General features: G+C 34.4%; 1 protein-coding gene across 1 annotated transcript in view; it reads left to right on the top strand.

Moving 5' to 3' along the window:
* sema3c (sema domain, immunoglobulin domain (Ig), short basic domain, secreted, (semaphorin) 3C) overlaps positions 1-14,334 on the top strand; it is an 83,659-nt gene that overhangs the window by 52,927 nt on the left and 16,398 nt on the right. The window contains exons 6-12 of the mRNA XM_015394567.1: positions 1,184-1,274; positions 6,851-6,970; positions 7,052-7,194; positions 7,279-7,393; positions 7,825-7,894; positions 9,075-9,219; positions 10,596-10,818. Of these exons, the coding sequence (XP_015250053.1) occupies positions 1,184-1,274; positions 6,851-6,970; positions 7,052-7,194; positions 7,279-7,393; positions 7,825-7,894; positions 9,075-9,219; positions 10,596-10,818 (907 nt within the window). The remainder of the gene's footprint in view (positions 1-1,183; positions 1,275-6,850; positions 6,971-7,051; positions 7,195-7,278; positions 7,394-7,824; positions 7,895-9,074; positions 9,220-10,595; positions 10,819-14,334) is intronic.

Here is a 14,334-nt window from a genome sequence, read left to right as displayed (position 1 = left end):
TACCGGTCTCTCTCATCTTTTTAAGTGGGAGAACTTGCACTATTGGTGGCTGACTAAATACTTTTTTGCCCCACTGTATATATATTCTATCTTATTTTGTTTTTTGTCTGCACCAACAACACCAAGTCAAATTCCTTGTAAGTGCAAACCTACTTGGCAATAAACTTGATTCTGATTCTGATCCGTTTGAAATTGATATGTTCTGTATATAAGAAGAACTGCATACTACTTGGATGTAAAATAATTGCCGTCATGCTTTGTCAAGCTGCTGCATGCCTTTGTGAAGCAGGAAAAAGACTAATAGAAAGTGAATCCAGTAGAACTTTTTATTGCCTACCTGGGATGCATGACAATAGTTGAATAAACTTTTGGCTCTCAAAATGTTATCGGTGCCCTATTTGTCTGTCCTCGCCACCAGTTTAGTGCTGGATCGGGGCCCCGCCCGATACTGGTACCGGTATCGGTGCAACAATAATATTGTTGCAATAATATTGATGCGTATTGAAGAATAAATGCTATACAATGCTATCAAATGGATATTTAGTTGGGCTATTTGGCTGTAATATTACAAAAACACATTAAAAAAGACATGTTTACCTCAAAAATCATTCAATATCTTCCATAGCCATCAAACATTCAGGTCAAGTCCCGATAGATGACTAAAATATTTAGCTGGGGACATTTTCTGGGTCCTTTACAACATGAAGAGGCTTGTTCCAGGAACCTGCCAGCTGTACTGTGTCCATCTCCAAAAGACTTTGGCAAACAGACATGTTTTCCTGGGTTAATGCTTCCTCAATGATGTCATCCAACATGCCACATCCTAATGGATGGGACAGGAAGTGCTATAATTTACACAGGTTACTCTTGGCCTGTTAAGTCTGCCACAGGGAGGGTGTTGCACTTTGGCAGCATTTCGGCCTGAGTTGGAAAGATCGCTGTCCAACACATCAGCAGGAAAATTCCCTGTCTCTGCTTAAAGGAAATGTTATTTTAGTGGCCTTCAGGGGCCGGTTAAGGTAAACCGAAGCGAGTCTGTGTCTGAAAGATTAATTTAAATCAAATAGAGGGAAAACCTGGCTTCTTTCAGAGACACTTGTTTCACTTATAAGGAATCTTTTTGTGCAAAGAAGAAGTGTTCTTAGAAGGTTGTCAAATCTGACTGTCCTTTTCTGTGTCGCAGGAGCAAGTGTTTTATATTGACTCAAGAATGGAATCAGGAAAAGGGAGGTGCTCCTTCAATCCTGAAGTAAACACGGTCTCCGTCATGATCAGTAGGTGCCTTCAGCTCTCTCTTATTCTTTCTTGCAGAAATCAGTTTTGCCTCCAGGCAGTTACAGTAACAGGCTTGGATGGATGTTGTCAGGAATTTGCTTGTGCTGCTCTTAGACCAGATGGGATAGATAGCAGAAATGCTGAGATGTCTGAGTTCAGACATCAAAGAGAATTTCAGACGTCGCTTCATAGAAGATTCCAGCTTCTCTGAAATCTATCTTCATTTGTTTGAGATTTCTAAATAAGCAAAATGTTTGGATCACTGAAACAATTCTAAACTGTATGAAAAGTCCTGTTTATTCACCACTAAGCTATTAATGGGTTTAAATAAAGGCTGAAACAAGAAACTAAATGACATATTACATAGACACGAGGCTTGAATTAAAACAGAAATCATTTATATTTATATAAAATGCCAGAATAACAACTTTCAGATACTTTTAGAGAATATTTTTGACCAGTTACGGAGGAAAAAAATATTTTTATTGCCCGTTTGATGTCTGAAAAAGCTGCTCTAATAAATCTAATTGAAGTTTTTTTCTTTATGAGGCTTAATACTCCCACAGCATCATGCTGCCACCTCTATGCTTCTCTTTAAAAGACTTCACGCTTTCATGCGTATCTACTTTTTTCTTTTAAATATAACCATGGTCATTATGATACAAGATTTTAAATGCAGTGTCATCCTCAATGAGTCGCTTTTCAGGACATTTTGGTCCAGAACTTGTCTCACAGGCGTCGTTGTAAGGCCTACTGCTTTTCTTCTGCACGTTTTGCACATTTTGCAGAGAAAAGTTTTCATCTCCTTGACATTGAGCCCGTCTCTGTTCAGGACAGAGGACTGGATGGAAACTCCCTGGTCGTTCAAGCCTGTGTTGCATCTTAACAGATGCTCTATGCATTTTGAACATGGAAACTTTTTTTTATCCTTAATGTCCAAAACAGGAAAATAATGTTTAGCTTTTCCTTCTATAGACTGTATGTCAATATCTGGTTTCTTCTCATTAATTGTTCATTTATACATTTTCACATTCATGATTAGATTAGATTAGATTAGATTAGATTAGATTAGATTAGATGAACTTTATTGATCTCACAGCGGAGAACTTCACTGGTCACATATTGGCATAGTACTTAAGAAGGTGCAAACAAGGAGGAAAAGGTGCATTAGGAATAAAAATTAATAAAAATAAATAAAAAAAAAAATAATAAATAAATAAAAAAAAAATAAAAAAAATACAAGGGAGTAACACAGAGATTTGACAATCATTAACTGATTTAACTGATTTGTTTGCACTTTGCAGGAATAGCAAACACTCAGATGGATGTTAATCTGGGATCTGAAAGCAGGCACAAAAAAATCAAGGTTTTAATTCTTAAAAAACATTATTGAAGGGATTAACCAAAAATCTAAACAGTTAAATGTTGAGTATAGATCAGCTACTTAAGCTTATCTATTTTGCACCAGTCACTGATTGAATTCTTGTTTAATCTACAGACACGTTCATTTAAAAAACAGCTTCTGACATTTAAGATAATGTTGTTCGTTTTCAGCCCTGTCATATATTATTAGTGCAGTACTGTAAACTTTTAGTGGTTTGCAGAGAAAATTTCAAGTTATTAAGGTTTAAGTATTTAAGCTTGTAAATGCTATTCACTAAGGTGTTAGAGCTTTTGGACACAACCTTGTTTTGCAGAGCGACAAAACCGTTCTTTTACATTTCTCTTTAATAAGGCAATTCAATTTAACAGTTTACATCAATTAAATCATGTTTTCCTTCAAACTTTAAGCTGGACATTTAAAGATCTAAAATCTACAATCGATTCTGCTTTTACGTTCATATTGCATAATGTTTTTCGATCTGTTGTTAGTGAATTGTACTTCCTTAACCTGAAGTTCCACTTCCAAACAGTCCTTGCAGTGATATCTTCTTTAACTTAAACTCAACCAGCCCTTTGATCTGATTGGTCCGGGGGTATTGAGTTGCTTTTTAGACGACACACTGCAACCTCAGCTCGGCTTTCAGACACCCGAGCATTGCCGTGCCAGCAGCTTTTGGGCCAGCTGAGCAGCCTTGCATGAGGTCTGTGTAGAAGAACCTGTAGGGGGTAGAAAGGAAGTCAGGCTGCAACATGTAGCTGAGCTCAAACTCGGAGCTATGATACAGATTTCACTGCCTCACAGGATGCAATCAAACCTCTGGGCTTAATTAAATCGCTTTTTAATCTGCTCATCAGCAGGATTTAGTCCCTGTGTCTCTGAGTGCTCTCGGCATATACGTTTAAAGTAAAGCTAGCTTATATTTGATGCTTATTCAGTTCTTTGCAAAAGTATAAACTATTTTTTTTTTCACATTTTGTCACTTTATAACCAAAAAACCTCCTAGACTTTCACTTTTGTTAAGATCTGCTATATTAAAACTTTATAAAACCAGCATTTTCTCTAAGGCTTTTCAGTGGTTGTTCCTACCAGCTGTGCAGTTCCAGAGATTGCTTTTCATTTGTAATTTGGATTAATATCTATTAACAGTTATTTTTAGGTCCTTCCCAAGATTCTATTCAATTTATTTCACTTTATTTCTATAGCGCCAATTCACAGCACATGTCATCTCAGGTCACTTTACAGTTCACCAGATCATACAGTCAAATTTGTTCATAATTTTCTATCTAAGGAAAACCAGTTGATTGCATCGACTCATTGACTCTTCAGCAATCCCTCACCCTGCTTTCTCTGCTTTATTTATGTCTAAACTTGGACAGGACCATTCTTATAAGGAACTATATCTTAATTTTAATGATTTTCTTCTATTATATTTTCTCTATATTTGACTCCACTCATCTCTGCACTGCAAAAACGATCTAGAAATAAGTAAAAATGTCCTTAATTTAGGGTATACACCCTTAATTTGAGTAGGTAAATGAGAAAGTTTGACAATGGAATGTGTAATTTTACTCTTAAAATAAGATAATTAGATAATATGCAATTGAAATAAGACAATGCAATTGTGTTTTCTTATTTTAAGTGTAAACGGTCTTCTTCTATTGGCAGAATGTCTCTTTTACCTCCTGAATTCAAGAACAAATGCACTTATTTTAAGAAAAAAATGACTTATTTAGATTTAGATTTTTTGCAGTGTGTCTCCGCTGAGTAAACACATCCCCGCAGCATGATGCTTCTACCACCATGTTTACTGTGTTAAAGTGTTTGTTCAGAATGATGCTTTCTGTTGGTTTTCTTTTTGGCATGTTGGCCAAAAAGTCTCACCAGACCCGAAGACATTTCTCTCATGGCCTTTGTGTCTCTTACATCAGAGGGTTTTAAGCTCTGTCCTCAGGATCGCTGTCCTCCATGTTTTAGATTTATTTTTGACCCAGAACACCTACATCAAATGATTGCATTTCCTCTTTAGCAGCCATGACGGGCTGCAGAGGCCTATTAATCAACAATTTACTTCAGTCACGTGTGTGGAGGTGAGGAAAACCTATACACGCAGGACAGTGGATACTGATCACTGAGTTTGCACTGGAAAAATGATCTAGAAATAAGTAAACGTTCTTAATTTAAGTGTATTTACCCTTATTTTGAGTGGGTAAACTTATTTTAAGAAAAAATTACTTCTCTAGATTTGGATTTTTTTCCAGTGTGAAAACCACTGCCATACATCACTGGTGCCAAACTTCAGTCCTTATGGACTTTAAGGAGTTTCTCAGCTTTTGCATCCCTGGATCACATTATAAGGTCATTCATAGGACTCTAAAGAACTGGACGACATGACTAGGATGCAGTTTAGGCGTTTAATTCAGTTGTGTCAGACCAGAGAGACATCTGAAGTTGTATAACAGCAGCCCTTAAAGACTGGATTAAAACACCTTCCTAAGTTTGACGAATTCCAACAGATTTATTTCAACTATGACCTTCATTTCAACTGACTTATTGCAATAATGTGCAATTAGTATTTGAAACCCTGTGCAATAACCTGTTTCTTTATATTTGATACTCAGCGCAATAGCTCTATCCATTTATATATATATACAGATGTAAACACCCTGTGCAATAACCCTGTATAATAAACCTGCAAAAAAAAAGCTGTTTTATGTGGACGCACTGTATATAAAAATTGAAATCTAAGTAAGTTTATTTTTCTTTAAAAAAGAGCATTTCTGTCTTGAATTAAGCAGTTAAGTGATACACTTTGCCAATGGAATAAGGCAATTTACATATAAAATAAGAAAAACCAATTGCGTTGTCTTATTTCAAGTGGGTATTATCTAATTATCTTATTTTAAGAGTAAAAATACTCATTCCATTGGCAAATCTTATTATTTACTTGCTTGAATTATGCTAAATACACTAATTTTAAGACATTTTTACTCGTTTCCAGATCGTTTTTGCAGTGTACTGTATAAATCCCATGCACCTTTTTTCCCTTTGGCACATTCTTCTTCACTTTTTGACTTCTTGAGCTGATGTAACAAGTACATTTCTCCACTGTGAGATCAATTAAGTTATTAAAGTAAATCAATTAAACAATTAATCAGTCTTATCACTTTCCTATTAAGACAAACAAATAATTTAACCCTTTAAATCCTGATCCAAGAATAAAACAAAACAGAAAATTACTTTTTTTGGTTTGAAGTCCTTATTTGGCCTTTTAACAAAATATGTAAAAAGAAAAAACAGAAATACATTTTTGATATTAATAATTTATTACTATGCGATAAGTCAAGATTATTTTGTGTGTAGTCTTCTGCCCTCTGTTATCAGGTATATCTGATTGTGTACAATAGGATTTTTAGCAAAGTTTTTACCATTAAATTATGCAAAAGGTGTCGGACTCAAAACATTTCAGAAACCGTATGTATCAAATACGATACAATTGGCATTACAGGGTTAAAGCTTGGGATAATGTTTAATAAACTGCTCTTTGATCTGTTTGATATGTTTCTTTTTGTCCTTGATGCTTTTTCTTCACTCAAATCCTTTAGAAAATGTGAACGTTAGAATTTATTCTTTAAATTCAAACATTCATTAGTTGCACTTGATCTCATTTAGGTGTCTCATAGTGAAGAGAAAATAAATAGATAAATTCTCTGCACTCTTTGAAGCTTTTTATTTGTCTAAGATGCTAATTTTTTTTTTGCTGCATAAACTGCCTGTTAAATGTTACATTTTTTATTTATAGACACTAATATTACACTGCAAAAACGATCTAGAAATAAGTAAAAATGTCTTAAATTAAGTGTATTTACCCTTAATTTGAGTAGGTAAATACAATGATGTGCCAATGAAATTAGTATCTTTACTCTTAAAATAAGATAATTGGATAATATGAACTTTAAATAAGACAATGCGATTGTTTTTTCTTATTTTAAATGAAAATTGTCTTGTTCCATTGGCAAAGTGTCTCACTTTCATCCTCAATTGGAGAAAAAATGCACTTTAAGAAAAAAATTACTTACTTTGATTTCCATTTTTTGCAGTTTAGTATATTTTATTCTGCATATCTCTTTTTTCTTTATATTCTACCTTTCAAAATGGGTCAGAATAACCTGGTGCTTGTGTGGATTTCTGCAGATCAGGAGCTGTTCTCAGGCATGTACATCGACTTTATGGGGACAGATGCTGCCATCTTCAGGAGCCTGACCAAGAGAAATGCAGTTCGAACAGATCAGCACAACTCCAAGTGGCTTAGTGGTGAGAACTGAAGTGTTTTTTTCCTTTTAGTCGTGTAAAATGATCCAAATCTCTCTAATTCTTCTTTTTTTTTTCTTTCAGAACCCATTTTCATTGATGCTCATCTTATCCCAGACGGAACTGACCCAAATGATGCCAAATTGTATTTTTTCTTCCGTGAGAGGTTGACAGATAATGATGGAAACACTAAAAACATCCACACCATGGTTGCCCGAGTGTGTCCTGTAAGTGCCTTTGCATTTCTACCTGCTTCAATCGATGCTCTGATTTATGGCTCTGAGTTTTCAAATGTAGCTTTTGGTGTTCAGAACGACACCGGAGGGCAGCGCAGCCTCGTGAACAAGTGGACCACCTTCCTGAAAGCCAGAATGGTGTGTTCAGTCCTGGAGGAGGACGGCACAGAAACGCACTTTGATGAACTTGGTGGGTAAAAAAGGACGCACTTCATGTTCTTCATTAACTTTATTGCTCTCCCAGCTTTGTGTTTTCATACACAGGCTGCAGGAAAAGCTCAGATATCCTTCATAGTTTGGAAAGTTTTCCGCCAAGAACTGCTTTGAAAAGCTTGACTTGAATTTTTTAAGGTTTCCAAGAGATTTCTTTTTTCCATAAACACCCCACAGAATATTCAGTATTTAATCTGGATTGTGGTTTAATACATTCAGATATTGGAAAAACATTTTTCTTTGCTGACCTTTTGCTTTTTTTATCTGAGCATATTGGCTGTTCACTGCATGTCAAATCATGAAAGCATTTGCTGGCTGCATTCAGACCTGGTTGGTGACTTGAAGGGCGAGGAGGGAAACATGCTGCAGGAGTTGAATTTGGAGATGTGTATCTGTTTTTCCTTACAGAGAATGTGTTTTTGCTGGAAACGGATCAGCCCAAAGGCTTGCTGGTGTTTGGAGTCTTCACATCCACAAGGTGAGGCTGGCAAAGCCATGTGAGCATCACTGCAGGCCTCTGTGGTTCTGTTATTATGGAATGGATAACAAGATGAACCTTAGTTTTATTGAAAAACATGACATTTAATCGCCCTGTTTTACCTTTTAGCAGAATGTGGCAGAAAATATGTCATTTACAATCCTCTATGATTCTTCATGGAGAAAAAATTTGTTTTATTTTAGAACAAGACTAACATTTGACTATGACTTTTACAGTTTAGAAACAAAAAGATATGGTAGAATGTTCTTCTTTTTTTTTAACCTACCTTTATTTTACACTAAACATTTTGTAAACCTTTAATTAATTTTGAAAAGAGGGAGAAAAGTCAAAATTATTTGACATTTGAATTGAGAAAGCTTCCTGGAGAGGTGGCGAAACGTCTTCAAATCTTGTAAACCAAGTCCAGGGGTTATTTTTGAATTTTTACGGAATGACGATGACCTGGATGACTGAGAATCTTCATCAGCGTAGTCAAAATTACGATTATTTTTTTTTGCAAGGAGTCTAAAAAGGATGCTGTCTCCTATACTGAAAGATTAGCTTTGCTGGCTCAGAATAAAAGGGTTTTCTCATGCAGAAACAGACAAATTAAAGACAAAATGTTGCATTTTTTCCTTCACTTTTAACCAAACTCCATCACCTAAAGAAAGGCACAAAATACACATATTTTGCCTCAAAATTCAGTCGATCTACTTGTCCAGATCCGTATTTCTCATTGTCGTCTTAGCTCTGTGTTACACCACCTCGTTTTCATTTGTTACTTCAGGATCATTGAACGTTTAAAGTAGTGAAAAAACCAAACTGTGTTCCATTAGTCTGTCTGAACCCAGTAGCTTCTAGTGCTTCTCCCTCCGTCTCTGCTTTGCACAGTGAGATTTCGTTTCTTTGCCCAACAAAAACATCTTTTATGTTTTATTCTGTGCTTTTTTTAAAATGCCTGAGCCAAACCACATCATGCATTTAAGGGGAACTAGATGACCTGCCTCAATGGCGTTTGACAACTCTTCCTTTCAGATGTTTTTTTAGCTCACGCATCCTCAGAGACGGTGTTTTTAAATGAAGAACAGCGGGAGATTTCTTTACCAACAGGGTCCCCGAGACATCAGTCGAAGTTCCTGCTGTGGAGTTTTAATTTCATACGTGCATTTTACTCCCCCAGCTCCATTTTCAGAGGGTCGGCTGTGTGCGTATACAGCATGGCGGACATCCTCACTGTGTTCAACGGGCCCTTCGCTCACAGAGAGGGGCCCAACTACCAGTGGGTGGCCTTCCAGGGGCGCATTCCCTACCCGAGACCAGGAACAGTAAGCTAGTCTTCATCTCTTTTTCTTCGCTCTAAAACATATTTTTGGTGCAATTAAGAAAAAAGTTTAATTACTTGATAATTTAAAGCTTTACACTGGAAAAATCAAAATCTAGATAAGTCCTTTTTTCTTAAAATAAGTGTATTTGTTCTTGGACTGAGAAGCTAAAATCGACATTTTGCCAATGGAACAAGATAATTTACATTTAAAATAAGAAAACATAATTGAATTGTCTTATTTCAAGTGCATATTATCTAATTATCTTATTTTAGGAGTAAAAATACTCATTCCATTGGCAAACTATCTCATTGACCTACTCAAATTATGGGTAAATACACTTAATCTAAAAAATTTTTACTTATTTCTAGATCGTTTTTCCAGCGTAGGGGTGAAGGAGGACTTTGTAATGTAAAATAAAACACAAATGTATACAGTATACACTGCAAAAATGGTCTAGAAATAAGTAAAAATGTCTTAATTCAAGCGTATTTACCCTTCATTTTAGTAGGTTAATAAGATGATTTGCCAATGGAATGAGTATTTTTACTCTTAAAATAAGATTATCAGATAATATTCACTTGAAATAAGACAATGCGGTTCCTTTTTCTTATTTTAAATGTAAATTGTCTTGTTCCATTGGCAAAGCATCTCACTTACCTCCTCAATTCAAGAACAAATGCACTTAGTTTAAGAAAAAATGACTGATTTAGATTTCCATTTTTTGCAGTGTAGACATGATCAAATAACACAATTACACCTATGATTTCAACATATTACTTTCGCAGATTTTTAATAGTTTTCTTATGAACAATTATTAAAAACACAGTCGGTTGGGGGGGAACGTTGCTAATTAGATCCACTTTATGAAATTAATGTGTCTAGTTTTATAAAAGGAGTTTTTGTTGTTAAAACAAAGTTAATCATAATCATATTGTGAGGAAAAATTGTACATAATTAAAATAATAAAGCCAGTCAGCTGTCAAATAAACTAAGGATAACTTTTTCTAAAAACCCACCCCTATATAAGACTTTAAAGGTGGGGTTCTGTTAGCTTTTAAAAAATTCAAAATGAGGAAGTTATGTAAGGATTTAACTTTTATGCCTTTTTCAGAGGGTTTCCCTCTCCTCTAATAAGAAATCAAATCAATCTTGCAGCATTACAGTAAAGAGATTATAGAAAGGTGGTTTATTGAAGCTGTCAATTAACCAAACTGAAATAATATCCTTATAGAGTGGAGAAAATTATGATGTGCATATTAGAGGGAAACTAAACCATATATTGGAAGATTTGCTTTCTAACCATCAGTTATGATGGTGACAGAGTTTTATCTTTAAGAGCTTTGAACCTGAGCAGGATGTTATCTCTGCCTCTCTAGTGTCCCGGAGGAGCCTTTACACCTGACATACACACAACAAAGGAATTCCCAGATGATGTGGTGAACTTTGTACGAAATCATCCTGTCATGTTTAACGCCATCTACCCGGTGGGAAGGAGACCCCTGGTGGTTCGTACCGGAGCTGCCTACAGATACACCTCTGTGGCCGTGGACCAGGTCATGGCTGCAGACGGCAACTACCAGGTGCTGTTCCTGGGCACAGGTACGGGTGACCCGCAGGTGGAACAGATGCTGACATATCTTTAACCATCTTTTGATTAAACCAAGATTACATTCCTGTGAATATTTCTCTAAAATCCAGATTAAATTAAAAAAATATCCAGCTTGGATACTTATATAAAACTCAGTTCATTAAAAATCATCTAGTTTACGGCAAACCTGAAAGAAAATATATTGTTTTCAAATTTAAAAACACTAAGTTGTCTTTCTTCTGCCAATAAATCTACTGAACTCCCTCTAGCATAAAAAAATTAATTGCATGGCCATTAAAAATGTGTATAATCTATATAATCTGTGCATGTAGCTCCCATATTCATATTTATACTTAGAAAATAACTTTTTACAGTCCCTAACTATTACTTCTTGTACATACACCTGTAATAATATGTATATCCTGTATAGCACTTCTGGATAGATGCAAACCACATTTCGTTGCTTTGTACTCGTGACAGTGCAATGACAATAAACACCTTGTTTTAACCTACGGTTTATTCAAAAGTTGTTATAAATAATGAATAAATCTTAAATTTGGACTCTTATGCATCTAAAACAAAGCATGTTGATTAAAGCTTTAAAAAGTCCAACCTGCAAATAATTTATAAGTGGAATCATTAATAAGTAAAACTTTTTTTCCTTTCTTTTATTCCTGAATTTGTAACTAAAGCATTTTCCTTCAACTTTATACCCATATAACTGGGCAACTAAGAGTGATGCAGCAGCTTTTATTCTCCTATCTCTAAGATGTTTTATGGTTTCTAAGTAGAGTCCTGTTGCAACAGACGGTTATCAGATAAACGGATATCACAGATTATTGCATGCAGAGGGTGTTGCACTGATAACACAAGGACGAAAGCTCAAATCACTGCATCCATTTCAGGAATATGTGATGTAAACTGATTACCTGTACCTGTTCTTAATTTTGCTCAAAGTGCACATTGCATGACCTCATAAATAGACATAAAACAGCCCAGAGCAGAAAGGTCCAAATTGGTTAGATTAAAAGTGAATAAAACTTGTGCAAATAAACCTTTTATTAATGTAGCTATAGGATGAACCCCTTCCATCTTCCTTCACAACCCTTCTGGTTTAAGATTATATCAGCAGCAGAATCTCAGATTTTACTGAACATGGGGGAAAAAAACGATTTCTAGGAATTATTCATCATAAGTGTGTGATTTCTTGTTTCCCGAGGGGATGAATACGCCTCAGTGGAGATGAATTTCTCACTCTCATATCTAAGGAAAGGAAGAACAAGAGAACATGTGACTATCAGCGTCAATGTCGAGATTTTCTTCAAATCTGAAACGGCTGCAGCGAAGTAAATGTTCACACACTGCAAAAAACGATCTGGAAACGAGTAAAAATGTCTTAAAATTAGTGTATTTAGCATAATTCAAGCAAGTAAATAATAAGATTTGCCAATTTAATTAGTATTTTTACTCTTAAAATGAGATAATTACATAATATTTATAAAAGTAAACATTTTAGAAACACAAAGATATCTGAAGAGGGATTCTATATCTAAATAGTAAAATGCTTTTTTTTTTTCACCTAACTTTACTTTACATTAAACATGTTGATTTATTTTGAAAAGAGTGAGAAAAGTCTAAATTAAGATTTTTTTTTTTTGCAAGGATTCTAATAAGGATGCTCTCTCCTATACTGAAAGATTAGCTTTGCTGGCTCAGAATAAAAGGGTTTTCTCACAAATTAAAGAAAAAAATTTACATTTATTTTCAACTTTTAACCAAACTCCATCACCTAAAGAAAGGCACAAAATACACATATTAAACCACTTTGATTGGCTGCAGCGAAGTAAATGTTCACACACTGCAAAAACGATCTGGAAACGAGTAAAAATGTCTTAAAATTAGTGTATTTAGCATAATTCAAGCAAGTAAATAATACGATTTGGCAATGGAATTAGTATTTTTACTCGTAAAATGAGATAATTAGATAATATCCACTTGGAACAAGACAACACAATAGTTTTTTTTCTTATTTTAGATGTAAATTGCCTTATTCCATTGGCAAAGTGTATCACTTAACTGCTTAATTCAAGAAAGAAATGCTCTTTTTTTTAAAGAGAAATAAGGTAAGTGAGACACTTTGCCAATGGAATAAAACAATTTACATTTAAAATAAGAAATAAACTATTGCATTGTCTTATTTCAAGTGTATAATATCTATTTATCTTATTTTAAGAGTTAAAATACTCATTCCATTGGCAAATCATCTTATTTACNTGGAATAAGACGACGCAATTGTTTTTTCTTATTTTAGATGTAAATTGCCTTATTCCATTGGCAAAGTGTATCACTTAACTGCTTAATTCAAGAAAGAAATTCTCTTTTTTTAAAGAAAAATAAACTTACTTAGATTTCAATTTTTTGCAGTGCATAAAGATCCTTCAATCTACAGTCGATGCAAACATGAAAAGAATTTGGTGAATGAAGATCTAGAAATAAGTAAAAATGTCTTAAATTAAGTGTATTTCCCCTTAATTTGAGTAGGTAAATGAGATAGTTTGTCAATGAAATGAGTATTTTCACTCTGATAAATAAGATAATTAGATTAAATGCACTTGAAATTAAACAATACTATTCTGTTTTCTTATTCTAAGTGTAAATTGCCTTGTTCCATTGGCAAGATGTCTCTTTTACTACCTTAATCCAAGAGCAAATGCACTTATTTTAAGAAAAAAAACGACTCGTCTAGATTTTGATTTTTTTCCAGTGCAGTTCATCTGGACACATGTTTCTGTGTGGTTTCACAAAAAGATAAAGATGTACTAAACTTTATAGACTTCAGTAAGGTTTTTAGCCTGCACATATTTACAAAGGGTAAACTTAATCATTTCATAACGGTTTCAATAGATCATATAAGTATTTTGCAAAAGCAAATGAATAAAAGCTTCAGATTCACATATTGGCAGATGAGTAGAAAAAGTGTAGATGGCTCAGAAACCTTCCAGATTGTGAAGATCACTATTGGTTAACACATCAATATTCAAAATGACTCATAATGAGTCATTAGAGAGAGGGCTGAGATGACTCAAAAGGCTGCATAGAAAATGTAAAGTGACACAAGCTTAAGGGAAAAAAGATGAAATAAATGAAGCTCAGAATAAAAAAAGAAAACGAGACATGAAGAAAATGATAAATCTCCTCAGGCCTTTTATCTCAGGTGCTCTGCAGCAGTGCGTGGGCCCAAAGGACCACAAGCAAATGATTATGACACTGCAAAAACAATCTAGAAATACGTACAAATTTCTTAAATTAAGTATATTTAGCCTTAATTTGAGCAGGTAAATAAGATTGATTGCCAATGCACTGCAAAAATGATCTAAAAAAAAAGTAAAAAAATTCTTATATTAAGTGTTTTTACCCTTAATTTGAGTAGGTAAATGCGATAGTTTGCCAATGGAATGAGTGTTTTTAGTCTTAAAATAAGATAATTAGATGATATGCACTTGGAATAAGACAATGCAATTGTTTTT

This window comes from Cyprinodon variegatus, unplaced genomic scaffold (genome assembly GCF_000732505.1).
Source record: "Cyprinodon variegatus isolate N-32 unplaced genomic scaffold, C_variegatus-1.0 Scaffold695, whole genome shotgun sequence".
Taxonomy (NCBI): domain Eukaryota; kingdom Metazoa; phylum Chordata; class Actinopteri; order Cyprinodontiformes; family Cyprinodontidae; genus Cyprinodon; species Cyprinodon variegatus.
This window is presented reverse-complemented; position numbering and strand designations above follow the sequence as displayed.